The sequence below is a fragment of the Cydia amplana genome, chromosome 20 (assembly GCF_948474715.1).
Source record: "Cydia amplana chromosome 20, ilCydAmpl1.1, whole genome shotgun sequence".
NCBI lineage: Eukaryota > Metazoa > Arthropoda > Insecta > Lepidoptera > Tortricidae > Cydia > Cydia amplana.
Window position 1 is genome coordinate 2,474,260 of NC_086088.1, and position 23,786 is coordinate 2,498,045.

At 38.4% G+C, this 23,786-nt stretch overlaps 1 protein-coding gene across 1 annotated transcript in view; it reads right to left on the bottom strand.

Annotated features, from left to right (window-relative positions):
• Window positions 1-2,483: 2,483 nt before the first annotated feature.
• Window positions 2,484-23,786, bottom strand: part of LOC134657536 (cGMP-specific 3',5'-cyclic phosphodiesterase-like) — a 157,163-nt gene continuing 135,860 nt past the window's right edge. The window contains exons 5-19 of the mRNA XM_063513112.1: window positions 20,894-21,020; window positions 19,860-19,978; window positions 18,977-19,242; window positions 18,484-18,660; window positions 17,434-17,610; window positions 17,006-17,131; window positions 16,416-16,533; window positions 15,891-15,982; window positions 15,082-15,232; window positions 9,986-10,158; window positions 8,051-8,204; window positions 6,757-6,916; window positions 5,506-5,726; window positions 3,766-3,940; window positions 2,484-2,793 (exon numbers count right to left, since the gene is read on the bottom strand). Coding sequence (XP_063369182.1) covers window positions 2,652-2,793; window positions 3,766-3,940; window positions 5,506-5,726; window positions 6,757-6,916; window positions 8,051-8,204; window positions 9,986-10,158; window positions 15,082-15,232; window positions 15,891-15,982; window positions 16,416-16,533; window positions 17,006-17,131; window positions 17,434-17,610; window positions 18,484-18,660; window positions 18,977-19,242; window positions 19,860-19,978; window positions 20,894-21,020 — 2,378 coding nt within the window. The 3' untranslated portion in view covers window positions 2,484-2,651. The remainder of the gene's footprint in view (window positions 2,794-3,765; window positions 3,941-5,505; window positions 5,727-6,756; window positions 6,917-8,050; window positions 8,205-9,985; window positions 10,159-15,081; window positions 15,233-15,890; window positions 15,983-16,415; window positions 16,534-17,005; window positions 17,132-17,433; window positions 17,611-18,483; window positions 18,661-18,976; window positions 19,243-19,859; window positions 19,979-20,893; window positions 21,021-23,786) is intronic.

A 23,786-nucleotide genomic window follows, 5' to 3' on the forward strand; every position in this document is an offset into this window, starting at 1 on the left:
TGAAACTTGGTAACTGAAATACTTCAAATTAAAGCTATAAGAATCAACAAACTAAGTTATCCACAATCTCAAATATTATTCACTAAAAGTAGTTCTTCAAGTAGACGAATCTCTAAGACTTATAAAATATCCTTGCAGGTATTCCAATTTTTATAACACGTTTCTAATATTACCTATTGCAGCTAAACCAACTTAATCTAGTCGTATCATATTTTCTCGTTTCAATTTCTAGTTCTACTAGGTAATTGGTAAGAAAAATACATTATTAGAAGGGTACACGGAACGGAAAGAACATGTCTCTAGTCACTTTTTTTGAAAAATGAAATTTTAATCTCAAATTGTTGAGCTCTCAATAAAATATTTGTTAGGTACCTACAGCTTCTGTTACCTTTGTTATCATAAATAAAACTCCTTTTTACTCACTTTGAAACACCTATCTATACTTACACGAAAATAATATGGTTAATTATGTAACATCGTTCCTTTGAAACCCCGATAACTCAAAATGTTGTCAGAGTGACTAGACATGTTTTTTCCGTGTACCCTTCATTTTATAAAATAATTGCACATCAGCTTTTATAAAACAGGAATAACCGCAAAAATGTCGCACTCTGTAGCGTTTTCCTATAAGAACACAATTGACGCTTTGATCTCGGACTGTCTAGAACACAAAATGACTAGTGTAATATTTTGCCTATATCTCTTTTAGTCTACATCGCAAACGGTCTAGAACACAAAATGACCACATATAGGTAGGTTAGGTTCGTTAGGTATCTTCAAATGGCCGAAGGCCAAACCGCATAGAAATAGGAGCCCCGCGGCAGCGGGGCTCCGTCAACATCGCTAACGTAAAGATAAACCGACGAAATGTTGGTAAGTAAAGGTCTAAATAATTGTAGTCATTTTGTGTTCTAGACCGTTTGCGATGTAGACTAAAAGGGATTATAGGCAAAATATTACACTAGTCATTTTGTGTTCTAGACAGTCCGAGACCAACCCCAATTGACATATATCTTAATAGGACGGGCCTTTCGGGCAATAAGAATGGGGCCAGTATAGCGGTGTCACGCGCACGAATTCGAGCCAATAGTGCAGTCTAACGCCACCTCGCGATTGGTTGATGAGTTCGCACCACGCGCGCGATTGGTCACAACTAGTTGCATTAGACTGCACGATTTGCTCGAATTCGTGAGTGACACCGCTGAACTAGCACCATTTTTAGTATCCGTAAGGCCCGTCCTTAGATATATTTCAACGAAGAATACACTATTAGTAGTAGAAATGTACAGAATTGCATCTAAACGACATTTCGCCGTAACTGGAGCGCAGAGTATAGGGGTTATTACATATCCTTTCCATGACCTGAGAGGGACAGAGAAAGGAATAAGTATCTCTGTCTCTCTTAAGAAGGTAGCAGAAAGTGTCAAAGGATAGGTGTAAATAATAACCCCTTATCGGTTTCAGTTCAGTCGATCGATTTGGACGGCTTCACTCGATCCGGCTTCTCGGTGCTACTCTGGCTGCTCCTGTTGAAAAAATACAAAATTAAAAAATAGGTAACATAAAAGGGATAAATTACTGCTCCAGCTCTTGAACCGCCGGTTGGCTCTTAGGGATCTATTTTTAGAGAATTACCAGTTAAAACTTGACAGTCACCACATGACGTATGACACAAATGGCCCCTAAGCTTAGTCTAGCTTGTCTGCTCTGGCTCTTGAACCGGCGATTGTCTCTTGGCTTTATGCTTGACGTTTCCCTCTGATGCTAACTGATTGATAATAGGTACTTGTAGGGATTGACTTAGCAGTTAAAACTTAAGCGTCACAACATATGGCACAAGCGCGCATTATGCTTAATCTTATTAGTCTACTCCGGCTCTTCTGGCACTGGCGGCTGGCTCTTTATAATAATTGTAACTATGACGTTGTAGACTTACCAGTTAAAACGTCACAACATATGGCACAGGCGGCCTTTATGTTTAATCTTGCTAGTCTGCTCCGGCTCTTCTGGCACCGGCGGCTGGCTCTTTATAATATTTGTGACTATTGACGCTGTAGACTTACCAGTTAAAACTTAAACGTCACAACATATGGCACAGGCGGCATTTATGTTTAATCTTGCTAGTCTGCTCCGGCTCTTCTGGCACTGGCGGCTGGTTCTTTATAATAATTGTAACTATGACGTTGTAGACTTACCAGTTAAAACTTAAACGTCACAACATATGGCACAGGCGGCCTTTATGTTTAATCTTGCTAGTCTGCTCCGGTTCTTCCGGCACCGGCGCATGGCTCTCCGGCATCTTTATGCTTGACGTCTCCACCCAATGGTAACTGATTGATAATACTTGTAGGGATTGATATGACAGACTTACCAGTTAAAACTTAAACGTCACAACATATGGCACAGACGGCCTTTATGTTTAATCTTGCTAGTCTGCTCCGGCTCTTCTGGCACCGGCGGCTGGCTCTTTATAATATTTGTAGCTATTGACGTTGTAGACTTACCAGTTAAAACTTAAACGTCACAACATATGGCACAGGCGGCCTTTATGTTTAATCTTGCTAGTCTGCTCCGGCTCTTCTGGCACCGGCGGCTGGCTCTTTATAATATTTGTAGCTATTGACGTAGACTTACCAGTTAAAACTTAAACGTCACAACATATGGCACAGGCGGCCTTTATGTTTAATTTTGCTAGTCTGCTCCGGCTCTTCTGGCACCGGCGGCTGGCTCTCCGGCCTCTTTATGCTTGACCTCTCTCTCTCCTCCCGGTAGCTGGGCGCCGCGTACATTGATCTGCAAGAGGCTTTGGTTTCACTTTGATTTTACAACTGTTTGAGGTAAGTCAATAACAGAAAATATTGAACGAGATCATAATAAAAATATGCGCTCGAAAGGGATTTGAATTAACACCGGTATTGATTTTGTTAGGTATAATATATTTGCCGTATGGCTAAATGTTTCAAACATGATATAAACGCCGTTGGAAAGAATACAACAAACTTAAATATATGTACTAAGAAAAAGTGACCAAAGCCTCCAGTGTCCCAGGCAACAATATAACATTTGGTATAGGTACATTAATTATCTTATACCTTTAAACGAGCAATTCTTGTATATTTATTTATTTATATATATATTTCGGGGATCTCGGAAACGGACATTTGATATATGGGGATTTTCGGAAGCGAAAAATCGATCTAGCTAGGTCTTATCTCTGGGAAAACGCGCATTTTTGAGTTTTTATATGTTTTCCGAGCAAAGCTCGGTCTCCCAGATCTTAATATATTAAAGCGATAATGCCTATAATAAGTCCGAAACGTAAATATATGAATAGTCAAAAAAAATATGGCGTAAGCGCAGTTACAATCTGTTATAGGTATATTTCTTAATACTCATTTCAGCAAACTGCATATTACCAAAGTGGGGATACAATTTTTGACGAAAATATAACATCTGTATATTTTAATATTTCTGGTTGTTTAGTAGTACCTACCTAGTTAGATACCTCTGCCAGACAAACAAAAATAAAATATATCTAAAGAGATTAGGGGGACTAAACGCTCTCATGAAAACCTACTACTATTCGACTTCTGTAATATAGCTAACCTAGTTATATTTGTATATTTTAATATTTCTGGTTGTTTAGTAGTACCTAGTTAGATACCTCTGCCAGACAAACAAAAATAAAATATATCTAAAGAGATTAGGGGGACTAAACGCTCTCATGAAAACCTACTACTATTCGACTTCTGTAATATAACTAACCTAGTTAGTTTGCTCCTCGCCGACCTAGACGTAAAAGTCCCACTCTTCCCCCTCCTTAACGAGTGGAAGGGGGTCTTTATAGGTTTGGCCAGCGCCAGGGACGTTTCGGCAGCGGTCTTAGCGCAGTTTAACGTGGTCACTGTAAATTCCACGTCTTTGATTGGCTCGCTTGATGCTGAAAAGTAAAGGAAAGTTGTGTCAAAAAGTCAAATAATTTTGGGAGAGCCTAGCCTATCCACGTAACGACCCATTTTTATGGATGGAAATTAAGAGGTGGATACGGACACTTAGGCCCACTGGCATCATTCCACTAACCCGGGGTTAACCGGTTAAACCTCCTACCATGGTTACTAGTACAGTTTGAGACTGGGTTAACGGTTTAACCGTTTAACCCCGGGTTAGTGGCATGGTGCAAGTGGGCCTTACACATTTTGTTATTGCCAAATCTCTTCAGGACTAGCTTAGTTCAACTCATAGACTAGGAATCCTCTAGACTGAGTTTAGAGCAATTATTTCATGAAACCGATGCTGCCAAAAATACGGGGGTGCGGGGGGACGAGGTGAGCGAATTCCGTGCCGTGATTGGTCCGTTCAAAGACACGGACCAATCACGGCACGGGATTGACTCGAAGATGGAGTAAAACTACCGTATGAGACTGAGCATAGTAACGCTACCCTACTATGCTCAGTCTAGAGGATGTCTTGTCTGTGGTTCAACTTTTTTTTTTCATTCTTAATTTTTATAGAGGCTTCCCTACACTAGTTCAACTCTTAGGCCCACTTGCACCATCCCACTAACCCGGAGTTAAGCGGTTAAACCGTTAACCCAGTGTCAAATTGTACTGGTAACCATGGTAACTCCAGGTTTAACTGGTTAACCCCGGGTTAGTGGAATGGTTCAAGTGGGCCTTAAAGGTGAATTTTATAATCCCAGTTTACAATTTCAATATTTTATTTGAAACTTCTTATTTTATAAATGTCATTAGATCGGAACAGAGCGTTGGTAGCTTAGTGGTAGGTACCTGCAATAATATGTTACACACCGAAGGCTGCAAAAATATCTGACACGATCTTATTTGTAGAGCCATAAGAGTGGGTCACATATTTTTGCGGCCTTCGAAGAGTAACATATTATTGCAGGTGACTGTACTAAGGTGTAACTACATTCAAGACGGAGGTTGTAGGTTCGAAATCTGGCTATTTTTAACGGGTAAGACATGGATTAAAATCTAACAATAGATAAACAAATAGATTAAATAGTATTAAATTATACAACGGGACTTAATCGCGTAAATAAATCAGTCAAAATCAAATCAGTTTAAATCAGTGTTAGATTAAATAGTAACAAACAAAGTAAGTAAACAAAGTAAATATACAGGGTGTTACACCAGCCACTGAAAGTGGGATGGGTACACGTTATATAGGTCATACTGAGCAACTTTTACTATGGGTACCAACCTCGAAATTGCCAAAAAAAAATGACTCTTCCATACATTTTGTCTGGCTGATTTTGGTATCTTGTATGGGAGTGTCAATTTTCTTATCGCAATTTCGGGGTTGTTCCCATAGTAAAAGTTGCTCAGTATGACCTTCAGTTTCACTTTCAGTGGCTGATGTAACACGTTGTATATCGGAAGACATCCTTATTTCTACTTTGCTACGATATATTCGGCTGCTATGTCCGTCACCATCTACTTGTTGTTGACTGTACAGAGAACATCTATTTCATTTAAGACCTACCAGTAAACTCCTCAATTGGCTTATCAATAGTGTCATGGTCGATCCACGTGAGCCCCATCTCCACCTTCTCCGCGAGGTCCTGCCACCGGTTCCTGTTGTCCAGGGTGCCTGTGTACAGGGGCTGGATCCAGGGGAACGTGTCTGAGAGCACCCTGTATAGCGGCAGGCAGATCATGTCGATGAAGCCTACTTGCATTTGGGGCAGCTCGTCTTTCTTTTCTCTGGAAAATATATTAGGAATGTTGATAGTTTTAGTAAACTAAAAAAGTAACATTTAATCATTGCGTTAATTAATATTACTATAGAGACCTCACACCAAACAATGAAATTGTCGCAATCACAACCTGTACGACGCGACCAATACGTCGTAAGCGCCGTAAAATTCAGGGCACTTACGCGTTTAGGTCGAGAGATTCACGCTCCGAGACCAATACGGCAGCAACTCATGACGCAAAATACTGATTCTCTGTGCCAGTTCTATACGTTAGTAATAATAGTTCAATGCATATAAAAATAAAATAATCTGCTGCGACATTTTTCTCACATTGAATATTGGTATGCCAGTAGACATAGTGACTGGGTTAAAAACATAAAAACAAAATAATCTGCTGCGACATTTTTCTCACATTTACGTTTGCATGCACACATTCACAATTCAAGAGCCGAGAGGTCATTGACTCAAATGCAGTGAGTATGTGCGTGCGACATCGGCGTGACATGAAGTTAGAGCTCCCTCTTAGCGAAGCAGTATCCCTGTATTCTTTGTCCATGTCTGTTGTTCTTTGTTCTATGTAGACATTTAAGTACGTACCTGTCCATCATAGCAATGGGCTGCTGGTTGAGCTGTAACTTCTCCAAATCCCCCTGGTCGAAGAACTCGTCAGCGACCAGCTTGGCGACCTTATGCTGCACCTACAAGGCTTGGCAATGGTTATACTTCTATATAGAAGGTCAAGTACCTGTCCATCATAGCAATGGGCTGCTGGTTGAGCTGTAACTTCTCCAAATCCCCCTGGTCGAAGAACTCGTCAGCGACCAGCTTGGCGACCTTATGCTGCACCTCCCAAGGCTTGGCGATGGTTATACTTCTATATAGAAGGTCAAATACCTGTCCATCATAGCAATGGGCTGCTGGTTGAGCTGTAACTTCTCCAAATCCCCCTGGTCGAAGAACTCGTCAGCGACCAGCTTGGCGACCTGGACTTTCCAAGGCTTGGCGATGGTTATAATTCTATATAGAAGGTCAAATACCTGTCCATCATAGCAATGGGCTGCTGGTTGAGCTGTAGCTTCTCCAAATCCCCCTGGTCGAAGAACTCGTCAGCGACCAGCTTGGCGACTTTATGCTGGACTTCCCAAGGCTTGGCGATGGCTGACACGTCGCAGGCTGTCATCATCATGCCGCAGAGTACTGGAACATGTAATAACGATATTAATAACAACCATAAAGAAACAATACGGTCAGCGAGCACTAATTTAAATTTAAAAACCCCCGACAAAACCTTCCTCGGGGTCGAGAAGACAAATTTATAACAGCGCCATCTGTTGAGTTAAAAATTATGGGAGAACCATCGCAGGTGTATCACATATTTATCGATCAATCGTTTAGACTAGTTTTGGTGATACTTGAGAACTGGCGTTTGTTTGCACAAACAAGCAGACAACTTATCTCATCCTAAATTCTTGTAACGTCATATCCATATTCTTTCTTCACAATATTTATTAATTTCGTCTCCATTCTCACGGGGAAAAGGGGACACAAGTTCATCGGAATGAATAAGTACGAAAGTACAAAGTTTACTTTTCGATTAGCTTGTTCGAAATATTCGAACCAATATACGTTGAGAAAGCTAACCGGTTTTTCGATACGTATCCGTCCTTACAATAGGGTATTTGACTGTATATAATAGTATTTATTTCACACCATGCATGAAATAAAGCATCAGATAATTACTAGAAAAACATAGATAGCAGTTATTTTTAAACATAAGTTCTATTTAATAAATCTGATAGAAATATAAAAAAGTAGGTGAGTTGACCGTGCCGTAACTGTGTAATGTTTCATATATCCTAAATTCCACATTAGCAAATCGTGATTTCTATTTGACAGTTCTAAAAAAACCGGCCAAGTGCGAGTCGGACTCGCGCACGGAGGGTTCCGCACCATCAACAAAAAATAGAGCAAAACAAGCAAAAAAAACGGTCACCCATCCAAGTACTGACCCCGCCCGACGTTGCTTAACTTCGGTCAAAAATCACGTTTGTTGTATGGGAGCCCCACTTAAATCTTTATTTTATTCTGTTTTTAGTATTTGTTGTTATAGCGGCAACAGAAATACATCATCTGTGAAAATTTCAACTGTCTAGCTATCACGGTTCGTGAGATAGGTACAGCCTGGTGACAGACGGACGGACGGACGGACAGCGGAGTCTTAGTAATAGGGTCCCGTTTTTACGTTCCCGGTACGGAACCCTAAAAAGAAGCTGATTTGACTAGTAGGAAAATACCCTATTTCTGATGTCATGAAACTGGTTAATAACTTACACTCTTTTTTCTCCTGACTCTGCCAGTCGAACTCCCCATTGTCGACCAGCTCTAGGAACTTGGACTTCTTCTTGAAATACATCGCCAGGTCTGTTGAAAGTATGGCCGTTTCTACCACTCGCATTACATCTTTATAGTCGCACGGGGAGAGAGCCTGTAATTTAAAGATTCATATTTAAATACTGATTGTAGGTAGTTTTTAAAACTCAACCCTATTTCTGAGGTTTTCTTGAGGTTTGGAGAGCCTTATTCGTTTTGAAAGACATATCCAACGATACCCACCACTATTGGGACAAAGAAAAAAGCGGCCAAGTGCGAGTCGGACTCGCCCATGAAGGGTTCCGTATTTAGGCGATTTATGACGTATAAAAAAAAAACTACTTACTAGATCTCGTTCAAACCAATTTTTAGTGGAAGTTTACATGGTAATGTACATCATATATTTTTTTTAGTTTTATCATTCTCTTATTTTAGAAGTTACAGGGGGGGGGACACACATTTTACCACTTTGGAAGTGTCTCTCGCGCAAACTATTCAGTTTAGAAAAAAATGATATTAGAAACCTCAATATCATTTTTGAAGACCTATCCATAGATACCCCACACGTATGGGTTTGATGGTAAAAAATTTTTTTGAGTTTCAGTTCGAAGTATGGGGAACCCCAAAAATTTATTGTTTTTTTTCTATTTTTGTGTAAAAATCTTAATGTGGTTCACAGAATACATCTACTTACCAAGTTTCAACAGTATAGTTCTTATAGTTTCGGAGAAAAGTGGCTGTGACATACGGACGGACAGACAGACGGACAGACGGACAGACGGACAGACGGACAGACAGACAGACAGACAGACAGACAGACATGACGAATCTATAAGGGTTCCGTTTTTTGCCATTTGGCTACGGAACCCTAAAAAGCGGCCAAGTGCGAGTCGGACTCGCCCATGAAGGGTTCCGTATTTAGGCGATTTATGACGTATTAAAAAAAACTACTTGCTAGATCTCGTTCAAACCAATTTTCGGTGGAAGTTTACATGGTAATGTACATCATATATTTTTTTTAGTTTTATCATTCTCTTATTTTAGAAGTTAGGGGGGGGGGACACACATTTTACCACTTTGGAAGTGTCTCTCGCGCAAACTATTCAGTTTAGAAAAAAATGATATTAGAAACCTCAATATCATTTTTGAAGACCTATCCATAGATACCCCACACGTATGGGTTTGATGAAAAAAAAAATTTTGAGTTTCAGTTCGAAGTATGGGGAACCCCAAAAATTTATTGTTTTTTTTCTATTTTTGTGTGAAAATCTTAATGCGGTTCACAGAATACATCTACTTACCAAGTTTCAACAGTATAGTTCTTATAGTTTCGGAGAAAAGTGGCTGTGACATACGGACGGACAGACAGACGGACAGACGGACAGACGGACAGACAGACAGACATGACGAATCTATAAGGGTTCCGTTTTTTGCCATTTGGCTACGGAACCCTAAAAAGAACAATTTTTTTTTAAATATTATTTTACCTTACTTTTAATTGCAGCTTTCTAGCACTAACGATCAAGGAGCAAAGCCTCGGTCAGATAGACGTGGCGAAACTATAACGGTTTCTACTTAGGTGACTACGAAACCCTAAAAAGACCTTAATTGAATTATAAAAACCGGTTTTTGTCCCGATTTGTCAAGTTGACCGATTTCGATCTTTGCCAGTAAAATAAAGTGTGATACTAGTTTAGCTTATTTAAGTTGAATGAGGTTGAAAAGTTAAATCGCGGCAAGCGAACAGGGCTATATATAACCGTGAAAATCGAAGTTCTCAAATTGCGGGCATTTTTCTCTGTCATTCTAATCACGCCTTCATTGGAGTAAAAGAGAAAGATCCCCGCAATTTGCGAAATTCGGTTTTCGCGGTAGCCCCTCAGAAAGAAAACTTACCTGAAATATATTATTGCTTTCACTATTCAAAATCATGACGCACTGGTCGAAGTGGTGGTGCTCCATAGTCGATGTCGAATACAAGATGGCCAGAGGACTTTCGGTCTTCGTTTGAAACGCGTTGTTCGTCCCTCGATGATCCAGGTCGTGGCATAGGCAAGCTACTAGTAAACCTGAAATAGGACGAGAAATAGCTAGAGTTAGACCAAGAAATTTTTTTGATAGCATACGCAGTGCAAGTGTTACTTATATTTATACGTCATAATTTCATAGAAGTTTGGCGTTTAAATTAACACTTGCACTGCGTGTGCTATCAAAATCTTTGCAGACGTTTCTTGGTCTGACTCTAAACATTATTTTCCTTAAATAGAACATTATATTTTCTGTAGAATCGAGAAAATAGCAGAGTCTTGCTCTTCGTTAAAAATTAACATCGGCAGAAAATGGTTGAGGTCTAGTTTTTCTTTCTGAAGAAACTCAGATGACAGTTGCTTTTATATAAAAAACTTGGGATTAGTATGCCAAATGCGGACTCGAGTCTGTATTTGAGTACTTTTTAATCTATTAAGTGAGACGAGATAATACCTACCGAAAAAACCCAATTACTAAGCAGAAACCCAGTGATCAGGGTAACCGAATTCTAGCGTGGACGTGGCAGGCCCAGACGGAGATGGCGGGACGACTTAGACACCTTAATTCATAACTGGCCGGAAAAACTCTACAACGGGAGTAGTGGAAATCAAGGGGAAAGGGAGAGGCCTTTGCCCAATCAATCAATCAATCAATCAATCAATCAAATCATTTATTTGCCAGAATACAGTTTTTGATTAGTTGGTAATACAGTTTTTCTTTGTTCAGTGTATTCGGCCCACATACAGGCATGCAAATATTAAAATACATAAATACCTAACACATAATTCAGGACATTTTAAATTCAATATAATCAAAATTCATTAGATAAGCATAAAATAATATCAGAATAGTAAATAATAATAATAATTAACATTAAACAGTACAAATTATATAACAGTCCCATTACATTCAATAAATTCCTTAACACTATAATAACATTTGTCCAATAACCAATTTGTCAGTACACGCCTAAAGAGAGGTCCCTGTAGTGACCTTATTTCTTCGGGTATGCGGTTATAAATTTCGATGCACATGTTAAAAGCATTTCGTCTGTAAATAATTTTTTTTCCAAGCGGTTTAACTAGTCCATTTAATACTCTCACTCTTGTCCTTCTTTCCATGATTTGAGTCCTGGTTTTAAAGTAATGTGGGCTTGAGGTGACAAATACACTTACTTCGCGTATATAGAGGCATGGCAAGGGTAAGACATGCAATTTTTTAAATAGTGGGACGCAACAGTCGTCAAATTGTGCATTGCAAATAGCCCTGACACACTTTTTCTGGATTTTGAAGACTCTATCCACATCTACCGAATTGCCCCACAATATCAGTCCATAAAGTAGGACAGACGATATATATCCATGATAGGCTGTAAGTGCTGCTTCAGATGATACAGTACTTCGTAATCTTTTTAGTGCAAAAACGAATCTATCAAGGTTTTTACAAACTTGCTCAATATGCTCCTTCCAATTCAAGTGATTGTCTATGGTTATTCCTAAAAATTTAAATGTGTCAACTTCCTCGACTTCTTCATTATTATTGATTAAACGTATATAAATGTCGCTTGAGTTGTATGAAGAAAATTGCATACATTTAGTTTTACTAATATTTATTTGTAGTTCATTTACTTGCATCCAGGTAATAATGTCCTTTAATGAATTATTTATGTCACGTTCATAATAAATTTTGTTATTACATTTGATTATTAAAGTTGTATCGTCAGCAAACATTATACTTTTATTCGAAGTGGCTTTCGGCAGATCATTAATGTAGAGAACGAATAGCAAAGGCCCAAGAATACTGCCTTGGGGAATACCTTTATTAACAGTTTTGAAATGTGACCTATATGATTGCTTTAGTATTGTATGTCCTGTTTCTTTTATTTGGCTAATTTCTGTGCATTGCCTTCTGTTTTCCAAGTAACCTTTGATCCAGTTAAGTGCTATTCCTCTCACACCATACAATTCCAGCTTGTGTAGAAGTCTAGAATGATTAACAAAATCAAACGCTTTTGTCATGTCCATAAAGATGGACATGACGGGGACGCTCTCGTTGATACACTCAGCAATAAACTTAACTAAGTCAAAACAAGCCAGAGATGTCGATTTGCCCTTGCGGAAACCAAATTGTTCAGGGCAAAGAATATTATATTTTGTTAAAAAGTCATTCAGTCTACAGTGAAATGCCTTTTCCAGTATTTTTGAAATAATTGGGATTAAGGTGATAGGCCTATAGTTATTATAATCCTGCTTGTCTCCTTTTTTGTATAATGGTTTGACAACACAGATTTTTAATTCTTGTGGAAAGGTACCTTCTATAAATGAAAGATTTATTACATGGGCAAGAGGAACACATAGATAAGAGGCACATAACTTAAGCATTTTTGTATTAATATTATCATAGCCACTAGATTTACAATTATTCAATGACATAATTATCTTATAAATTTCATTTTCATCTACTGGTTTTAAGAAAATAGTGTTAGGATTTGCGTCAATTAAGGCAGATCCACAAGACTGATTGCTTGGTGAAGAGTGTAGTGCTATTTGGGAACCTATGAAGTGATTGTTAAAAATGTTACAGATTTCAACAGGATTAGAGTGAATATTATTGTTGTGTCCGATGATATCTATATTGTTCTCCATACAGTTTTTATTTACGGTAGACGAAATGACATTCCAAGTGGCTTTGCACTTGTTTTTACTATTCTGTAGGTATCTGGCATTTTGAATTTTTTGGGCATTCAATATACACCTTTTCAATACGCTATTATATTTTTTGTATTTTATTTTGTTAGATTGTTTATTTAATTTGTTTCTGATATAATTAAAGTATAGTGTCCTTTTCCTTGCACATGATTTTTTTAAGCCTTTGGTTCGCCAATTCATTCTGCTCGTCCTGTTATTTATTTTTACCTTTACAATTGGAAAACATAAACCATAAAATAGACATATAAGATCATAAAATTGCTGAAATGCCTCTTTTGAATCATTTGAACTAGTGACTTCAGAAAAGGAAAGAGCCGAGATACATTTGTAAAATTTATGTATATTATGTAAGCTGTAGTCGTGCTTATATTCAAACCAAGTAGTGTAAGTCTTTTGTCGTTTAATAGTTTGCAGTGTTATTGACTGAGCAGTCTCATGGTCAGAAAGTCCAAGATGATGTATGTTCACAGACACCTTCTTTATATTACTTGCAATTTGATCGATGCAAGAGTTGAGCCTAGTTGGAACTTTAACATGAGCATCAAAACCATAATTATTTAAAACTGCCAGTAGATCCTTTGTAACGTTGTTTGGCTTTAGAATATCAACATTCCAATCGCCACAAATTATTATCTTTTTATTTTTAAAATTAGTAATTAAGTGATCAAGTAGTATTTCAAGTTTTCGGAGGAAAATACCCACGTATGCCTTCTTTTGATCTGGTATCCTATAAATATTGATAATAATAAGGCCCAGGCCAATCAACTCTATACCACATGACTCGAAGAAATATATGGTAGCTAGCTTCGAAACAAATTGTAGAGGCTTAAATTCCAAGTATTTCTTGATTAAAATACATGTACCCCCCCTGCTTTTCTCGCGGCTATATGTAGATGCTAATTTGTAATCTGAGAGCTTAATATTCTTCTCGGAACCAATTTTAATAAAAGTTTCACTTAAACATATTATATCAAAAGGTTTTCCCTTATCGCTTAAGTCTTTTAAGGTTAGATCTAACAAATCGAGTTTACTGGATAATCCCCCTATGTTTTGGTTTAAAATTGATAAGTTGTTATTTCTTACTGGTGACGTGACGGAAATAAGTTTCTTTTTCATAACTGAATTATGTCTGCTAGTATTATGGTAAACGTCAGTTTTATTTTTTACATTAAGATCGAAAAAATGTTAAATCAGCTTGCGTGTTCATAGGATCATCCACATCGTCACCAGTCATATCAGAATCATCCAATATCATAAATTGGTCAATATATGTCATTGTTTGTACAATTTGGTCAAATATATTTCGCATTCCATTCTTATTTAGACATCCATTAATGTTAGAAAACATATTATAATCATAGGTTAATGTGAGATTAGAATCAACTAAATATGCATAATTGTGTGTGTCAACATCAAGCCGCAACAAGTTGTTAAACGTTTCCACTCTCCAGTTAAACAATGTACTAGAATTTCTCAACTTATATGTTGGGACACACAGTATGACATTAGTGTTTTGTATACCCTGCAATGCTTCTCGTACTTGAACTATCACTTCAAGGTAGTTGTTCGTTGTAAGAAAGTCTTCCTCTCCGATGAGGATGATACAAAAGTCGGTCTTTGAGAGATCGGCTGTCTTCTCTGATATATTTTCAACCAGTCCTGCTGCTCCACGATGAGGAAGTAGGTAGTGGCAAATTTCTGCTTCATACGAAAGTTTGTTTCTAGCTATTTTTAATACATCATTTTTAAAGTCACTACTAACAATACAAATTTTGGATTTTGAGTGTGGTGATCCAGAGTTAGTTGAATTAGGTGTAAAGTTTTCGTTATTTTTGTTTTCTATCTCCGTTTCAGTATCATTTGTATTAAAATTTGTTTCCATGTTGTTAGCATTTGATTGGTCATTATGTAAAGCAGCTTCGACATATACAGATTTAGGACTGCTTTGTATATTTTTATGATTTGGGGATGGAAGAGAGTCATCATCGCTGTCAAGAAAAATTGCTGTGTTTTTTTTCAAGAAACTAGATGACTTTGAGGGTGTCTTTTTAGGTGTATATTTTTTGGTTTGTGCTTTTTGAGTTAACAACTTTTTCAGTAACTCAATTTGTTTCAGTTGTTCCTGTACTTTTTTTTCTAAATCTGATTTGTCCCAGCAGTATGACACTATAACAGGCTATTAAAAAATGTTTTATATTTTGTGATACCTACTTCATGTATGATATAGACGCATTATATAATAGAGTTTAACCTTACCTAAGATTTCTAGGTCCGACATGAATCGCTCCATCTTGCCGGTCTTCAGCATCGCAAACATAGTTTGTGCTACATTTAGGGCGTGTCGCCAGTTATGGTATTTTACTGGTCTATAGTTCTTTTTGACACTTAGTATCCAACGACATAAAACCTGGAAATAAAGAAACTCACATAAATACTTAAATATATACATACAAACATGAACGCTGAAAACAATACACTCTTTTTGTTTGGGCAGTCGTGTAAAAATATCATCATAACAATCAATGCATTAGAAAGTAACTAAAACAGATAATAAATATTAGTATTCGAATTTATGGTTGGGAGTCAAATTCGTAAAGGTTGTAAAATCGACGTCAAAGAGATAAATAAATAATTTTAACACAAACTGACTAAGCCCCACGGTAAGCTCAAGAAAGTTTATGTTGTGGGTACTCAGACAACGATATATATAATATACAAATACTTAAAATACATAGAAAACAACCAAGACTCAGGAACAAATACCGGTGCTCGTCACACAAATAAATGCCCTTACCGGGATTCGAACCCAGGGCCGCGGCTTCACAGTTCACAGGCAGGGTCACTACCCACTAGGCCAGACCGGTCGTCAAAGATATGACGAGAAGAGATGTTTACATTTTGTCGCCTTATTACAATGGAAGTAAGGTGCAATAATGTAAATATATCTTTGACGTCGACTGTACTTGCTGATAGCTATTGTAACAGCTTCAACTATCTATTTAACGCGTTGAAAAGCTTAAAAACACCCTAGAAATACCTACAGTACAGTCGTTTTTTGTGCTTACGTCATAAGGTATGTGGAACTTCTCAACCAAGTTGCACTGGAGGAACATTCTGAGCGTCGCTCTACAGGTGTCTTCGTCAGAAAGGTCGAAGTCTGAAAATAACAAAAAGGCGACGTTAAAACACATATTTCACATTAGAAGCGGATCAACACGCCGCTCCGGTGTGAGTGAGACATCGCCATATACGTACATAGTGCTATGTCTCTCACACACCAGAGCGAAGAGGGAGTAAAGAAAGGATTCGCTATATATTATATTGGGATACCCTCCTCCAATTGAGGGGGGATTTAAATCTTCTCGGGGCAGAGGTGTAGGGTTGGAGCCGGTGTAACTTTATTTGACGTTCATAAGCGCATTGTAATTATGCCTACTTGAATAAACTATCTTTTATCTTATCCTTTATCTATAATCAGGTAAGCTGCAGTAGATCAGTTGGTACGTTGGTAGATCATCAAAACTGGTGTCTCAGAGACTAGTCCGCGAGGTATTCTATTTCAAAAAATTTAAGTCAAGTGAAATTCTCACCATGGAACTGAAAGCTGTAAAGATTGTAGGTTTCGGCAGTGGGGATGATATCTTGACAGAGCTTGCTGGTGTCTTCTGTTGAAGCTGTGGCGTGGTATGACAGACATTCCAAGGCAACCTGGAACAAATCATCATCTTTAGTAACCTAGTGTAAGTGAAGTTTAACTGGAAGAAATCCCTTAAAGGGATAAGTTCGCCTTTGTACTGCCTATCCTGTGCCATATATTTGTGTTCTGTGTTTCGTACAATAAAGAGTTTATACATATTATACATACTGTGTTTGTAAATCACAAGCATAGACTATAGGAATCCTCTAGACGGAGTTTAGAGCAATTATTTCATGAAACCGATGCTGCCAAAAATACTGGGGTGCGGGGGACGAGGTGAGCGAGTCCCGTGCCGTGATTGGTCCGTTCAAAGACACGGACGTCACACAAAGACACTTTGACTCGAAAATGGAGTAAAACTACCGTATATTTGTGGCAGAGGCGGTAAGCACTACTATGCTCAGTCTGGAGGATGTCTTGTCTGTGACCACAAGATACCGATAGTCTAAGTATAACATAATAACCGGTTACAAAGTAGTTTACCTTTTGTTTAGCCATCAGCTTGCAAGCGTTTTCATACATCTGCGTGTTGTGGATGCCCAGACCGCAAAAGATGGCGAACGCCTCGAATATCGATTTATCGCCGTCGGTGAATTGACAGCCGTTTTCCTTAAACATATACATCAAAAGTGAGTTTAAACGGCTGGTAACCAACTTAAAAAAAGAGGCATTTTGTCAGGGTCTCTTTTATAAATATCTTGATTTCTTAAAGAGACTGGATCGAAATGGAGATTTATGTTTTGATGTATCACCTCATTGCTATTAGGTCAGGATCAGATCTTCAAATATTTTAGGCACACGCCTATAATATTTGAAGTCTTGAAAAAGATACTTTGGCTGTTTGTACCTCGGAGATGTTTAGAGCTATTTTGGTTTGATCCACTTGTAACATTTGCTATAACTTCACATACCTTGTTGATAAGTTGTGCCACGCCAATAACGTCTTTATTGGCATTCACAATTGGCATACAGAGCATCGTCCTGACATCCCTCGCGTCGTCATTCGTTGGGTCTTGTAGCTCTATACCGTGCTCTTTCCTCCAGTCTGACACTTCGGAGATATTTAAGGCTTTATTGGATTGAGCCACCTGCAACCGAAATTTGAATACCGTAAAATGGGGTGAGTAGGGTTCGCGGGGAGAGTTGGGTTATGAATGGGGAGAGTTGGGTTATGAATGGGGAGAGAAGGGATGAAAGGGGGTGAGATGGGGTTTTAAGGCTACTGCTACAAAAATAATGTGTTCCAATTTAAAATGCTAGCTAATAGTAATCCTCATAATAAAAAAAAATTCGATTCAACAATCTTCCAAAATCACCTTTTTATGAAAACCCAACTCACCCCAAATACGAGGGACTACGGGGTGAGGTGGGATTTCCTGTTTATCGTCAAAGTTATGAAATGGAACTACCCAAAATAAAATAAAAACTAAAATACAAACGTCCGGAACACTTATTATATACACCCAGTACACCATTCAGTTTGCATATGTAAAAATAAAATGTTATCGAGGTTTGAATGTCAGTTTTGCACCTACTCACCCCATTTTACGGTACTGTAACATTTGGTCTACATTGTACCAATTGCTGAATATCGGGTTACTGGAAAGACTTATTGTGAGACTTTCTTGTAGAAAAGTACCTATGCTTAACAGACAGAAGGATTGCTTAGAAACTGACTAGACACACAACTCCCTATGACGCACTTCGAGCACGTTTCAGCGTGGGTAACAGTAATCGATATTAGTTTCGTGAGACATATTTTAAACTGTTTAGACGACAACGGTGCACGAGTTGCAGTCGCCGCGAGCACTCGAGCCTGAGGAAGGACCCCCGAAGGGCCCGAAACATGACGCCAATAGCGACTATAAATTCAAGTGAGTGAAACCGTTGTCTTCTAAACAGTGGGTAACAGTGTCATAAAAGAATAGTTTAGAAGTGTAGGTACATCTAGTTCTTCTTACCGCTAAAGCAATGCAGGCTAATGTAGACTGGTAGTCGTGTCTTGGTGTTAATGTGGTTCTGGACTGCTTGGCTCCAAGCTCGAAGAGTGTGTGGAACCTGGTGGGTGCTGGTGGTGGGAGAGCGAGGGTCGTGGAGCGTTCACCACCTGGTCTTTGGACTATACGCTCCAAGTGACTCTGAAAAAGACGAAGATAATTGTTTCAACCTTCTTTTGTGAGATGGGATAACCACTTAGTAGTTAGGTAGGTAGATATGATAAAATCCTAAGTAGGCTGTTTTTTAGATTTTTGATTACGTTTCGTTTACGAATTTACTTTCACTCTTTTTTTACTCTCTTGGTCTTGTTCTGCCCTGATTCAACGGTTCTCTGTGATCTTGACCAGATTATTGGTCTACCTTTTACCAGGGTCTCTCTCCTAATATTTCATTCATTTATTTCAGCATATACAAGCATTACAGATAATATGAAAATCAAATGACCAAAACACTCACAGATTCACAATGGTCCGTATCCAAAATGAAGACAGCGCACCGGTCACACTTCAGCAAATCCCTCGCTTCCGTCATAATCTTCGTCACTAAACACTCCAAGTTGCTCTGCTCCTCAAATATGCTCCTAGCCAGCGCCAGGAGTATCTGGTTCCTCTTGTACTCGAGGACCGAGGACTCGAAGAGCTGGGCGTTCTGGATGCCGATGCCGCAGAAGGTTAGGTAGCGGCGGAAGACTTCCACGTCGCGGGGGGAAAATTCTTTGGAGCCTGGAACGTATAAATTAAACATCAGTTGGGACATGTCCATCCAGGGGGCAAGTGAGCCTAATTTAGAGTAGAAGTATGGCATAATTTCACCGACACTACGCGCCACACTCATGTAGGGGAACGTACCAATACATCGTGACCCGTTCAATTTCTTCCAAATGCCACGAATGGGTCATGTGACCATTCCAGAGGAGAGGGGGAGCTTGGATTTTTTCGTCAATTCGTCAATATCCTCTAAAGGTAATGTCGCGATTTTTCGAGCTGTACCAATCAAAATATGGCGCGCATCTTAGTAAATTGCTTTTTTAACTTACGAGTACACTGTTCTGGTGCTGTTTTTGCTAGCTGTTGATAGTTAATTCTAGTCTGCCATGCCGGATATGTCAGTAGCAATGTAAACCAAACTAAAGTATGTATCCCTAGGAAACGAAGAAAAAGCAGCAATGTTCATCGAAAAACGATGAAATGTAAACAAAATAGATCCACAGATAAGATATAAATGACACGCGATTTTCGAACAATTCAAACGTGTGTTGCTAACCCGCGATTATTCAAATTTGCCGCCTTTTCTACTGACAAGATTTGCTTGACCAAGTAGGTACCTATAGTTTACTTACCATCAGTTTTGTTAATAATTTGAGCGACGCCGACCACTCCTCCCTCGTAGTTGCAGATTGGCATACAAAGGATGAGCTCAGTCTTGTAACCCGTGCGGGCGTCTATTTCACTGTTGAACCTGGAATTCATTATGATTATCTCAATATTTGTTTCCATTGAAATTTAAAAATAGTATGAAGGTAAAAGTTGTCTGGAAGAGATCGCTCTTTAGTGATAAGACCGCCTGTTGTTACCTCTGTCTTCATGTATTATGCGTGTCTCTCTGTAAATGTTTTATTGAGGTTGTGCAATAAAGAGGATTTGTATTGTGTTCATTGGCAAAGTGCGCAGTCGGTGGAGGGGGATGTGGCGCTGATCGTCACAAACACAGGCAATCTTATGGAATGTCTGACATTAGTACTAGCGGCAGCCGCTTGAACTAATTTTACTCCATAAGATTTAACGTAGAAAGTCTGCCAAAATGAGGGCAGCACCAGTCGTGCACCTAGCGAATATCGCAACAAAAAAGATTATAACTGGATCCTGGTTTCTCACGATTGTCCTATGTTTGTCGCGCATACCTTGGGATCCCCTTGTATGCGTTTGTTTAGTTCGTTACAGTGATATGATGTTTCGTCTCTGAGCATCTATGCCCGCTATTCTGACGCCAAAAAAGATATGAGGTCATGTGGGGTAAGGGACATAGTTTATTTTTCTCGAGGTAAGAGAAACAGAATGAGGATTCCCGGCGAGTGTTTCTTTTGCTCCAGTATTCTCGTTGACGTCAAAGATGCTCGTATGTTAACATTTTTCGCCGTATTACAAAGGAGTATGATACAAATTTTAAAGTGTTAACAATTTTTTAACGTCAACAATACCCCATTTAACCATGTACAGTCAGCAGCAGAAGTTGCTAAGCGGGCGGCGTGTTCAAAATTACCTTGACGCGCTCTTATTCTCTTAACAATAAAGTCGGGTCAAGATCATTTTGAACACCTCGCTCGCTTAGCAATTTCTGCTGCTGACTGTATGCAAGTGTATTTCTCACACAAACCTGGGATCCGCGTATGCGTTTCTGATGTTAATATGGTGTTTCGTCTGAGCAGCCACGCCCGCTACTCCGACGCCAAAGGGGATCCTGATCTCTTGCGACTGTGCCGTGCTCAGGGCTTCGTTTAGATCTGAAAGGTTAACAGAAATGTGTTTAACTAGTCTAGATCTCTTGCGATTGTGCTGTATTTAGGGCTTCGGTTAGATCTGAAAGTACCTATAAGAGAAATGTGTTTAACTAGTCTACTAGCTACAGGATCCTGCATTAGGGAATACCTGGTCATGATCAAACTGCCTTCAAGTGCAATGAAAATGGAAAAGTGCAAATTAAAATCAAGATAACAAACATCATCGAAACCATAGTCATAGAGTGTGCGGAAAGAGAAGAGTCCTGAATTGTAATGAGACTATAGTTATTTGTACAACAAGTGATCAAAGTTTGATATTTCTTCGAGTGCTTATTTTGAGTCTCGTGCAAGCGAAAGATTCTATAATAGATTCACGAGCGTAGCGAGTGAATCTAATTTAGAATCTTGAGCGTAGTAAGGGACTCAAAAGCGCACGAGATGTAAATAACTTTGATCTCGTGTAGTACACAACATTTTTCACCTGAGCAGTGACCAGAACATACCTATTAGACAACTTGAAAAATGTAATCCTTCTTCATCACTTAATACTTGCACTCATGTTTTCTTAACAAATACAAACAATTAAGTTTAATTAGGTACCGCAATGGAACACAAAAACAAAACGTAATAATAAATTCCAGTAATATAATATAGAAATAACGAAATTAACTGACACTTCAATCGACAACTTTTTTTTGTAAAATAAGATACGGTCCGAATTGCGGATACGTACTATTTGTCAAGTATGGTAGAAATTCTTAAAAGTAAAATAATTAATTTTGCGTGATGATCTGTGTATTTTTTGAGTTCATTATTTTAATTGTACAATAAAATACCTAAAATATAGTATTTTATCAGTTTTTATCAAGTCTTAAACTTTATTTGTATTAATTAATTATTAAGAATTCATACTCGTACGTGGTTTGGAACGATGCGGTCTGAAGTATTTCGGGGGTCTATTATAAACCGTGAATATACCGTTGAATGTCGTTTTAACTTTTTTTTGTCTGTTTCTTTTTGCTAACAGTGTGAAAGGGACAGAGATAATAGAACCCAAGTATTTCGAACTTTTATTAGACCCCGCATGTTGAAATGACATTTGACTATAAAGGTCACTTGAATGTCATTTTGTCTCACCCTTGTTCGAGCTGCTGAGGTGAAATAGTTATTTGTACAACAAGAGATCAAAGTTTGATATTTCTTCGAGTGCTTATTTTGAGTCCCGTGCAAGCGAAAGATTCTATACTGATTTAGAATCTTGAGCGTAGTAAGGGACTCAAAAGCGCACAAGATGTAAATAACTTTGATCTCGTGTAGTTCACAAAACTTTTCACCTCAGCAGTGAGAACATATTAGAGAACCCGAAAAATGTATTCCTTCTTTATCACTTACCTCTAATCACTCATGTTTTCTTAAGATATACCAACAATTAAGTTTTCACCTCAGCAGCTCGAACAAGGGTACTTTGCTACTTAAAAACAGTAAGCAAAATCGCATTTTGCTCATTTTGTCTCACTCAGTGAGCAAAATGCGATTTTGCTCACTGTTTTTAAGTAGCAAAGTACCCTTGTTCGAGCTGCTGAGGTTAAAATACATTTTTACGACTCTCTCTTTCCGCACAGACTCTAACCAAATAACCAAAAAGGTATCGTAAGAAGGTAAATTTTCTCATAAATTAAATATTTTCCAGTTTTTATAAAGCCTCTGGCAAATGAGGGAGTTTTAAATAAACTCTTTTTGTCTCCCTGAAACCTTTGTAGTTGACATCAAACAAAAAACAACTCATTATTTTTTCTCTTTCATTATTTTATTGATTTTTTAAGTGGTCTGTATATTTTGTTTTCAGTGAACGTTCCATTTAAATCTCGTTCGTTCATTTGCATATGATTTAAAAGGTTGAAAGCTTTCACAACAGTTTAATGAATAAAATAAAGCGTGTAACTTGCTTTTTATAAAATAAATAGGCTTTGTATTCAGTGCTCAGTATTTACATTTGCAGTATTTACGCAGTATGTATCTACACAATGGCTTCTTATTTACAATTGGAAATTATAATGCTTTAAGGCTCATTTAGACGACCCGCGAACTCGTATGCGATTTTAGTTACATTGCAGACTATTGAGCTAGGTTACATCCATTCAGCCGACCAATCAAACACCGCAATGTAATGACACTCGCATACGAGTTCCCGCACCGTCTAAATGAGCCTTCAAATATGACCCCACTGAACAGAAATTAGATTTATAAACACATATATAATACATATACCTTCGCAAACGGGCCTGCTCTCTCTCTTACTTCAATGAAGGCGTAATTAGAGGGACAGAGATATTTGCTCGAAATTAACGAACTTCGATTTTCGCGGTACTTCCATAACGGATAAGTCTAAACGAAGCCAACTTTACGACCTTAATACTTAATGAAGCCTTACAAAGGACGGTCTTAAGTCTTAATCCAGCGTGAAATGATCAACAGTAATCTCAGTATGAAGTGGGCCGGACAAAGCGGGGAAGTATAAACCTTATTTGTTGTTGTAGGGCCTTTGCTTTGTTAAAAGCTAAAGGGTTTTATGCATTATGCATATATGTAGGTACAGAGGGCCTACCGTGAACGGTTCACGGTAGGCCCAAAGAGTATTAAATCACTACGTTTTAAGAGTCGGCACTCTCGAACAAGCCTTAAACCGAATTAAGAACGTACATTGTGCCAACACACCAAATACATGTCAATACTGCCAACACAAAAAAAACAACGCTAGGGCTCGACACT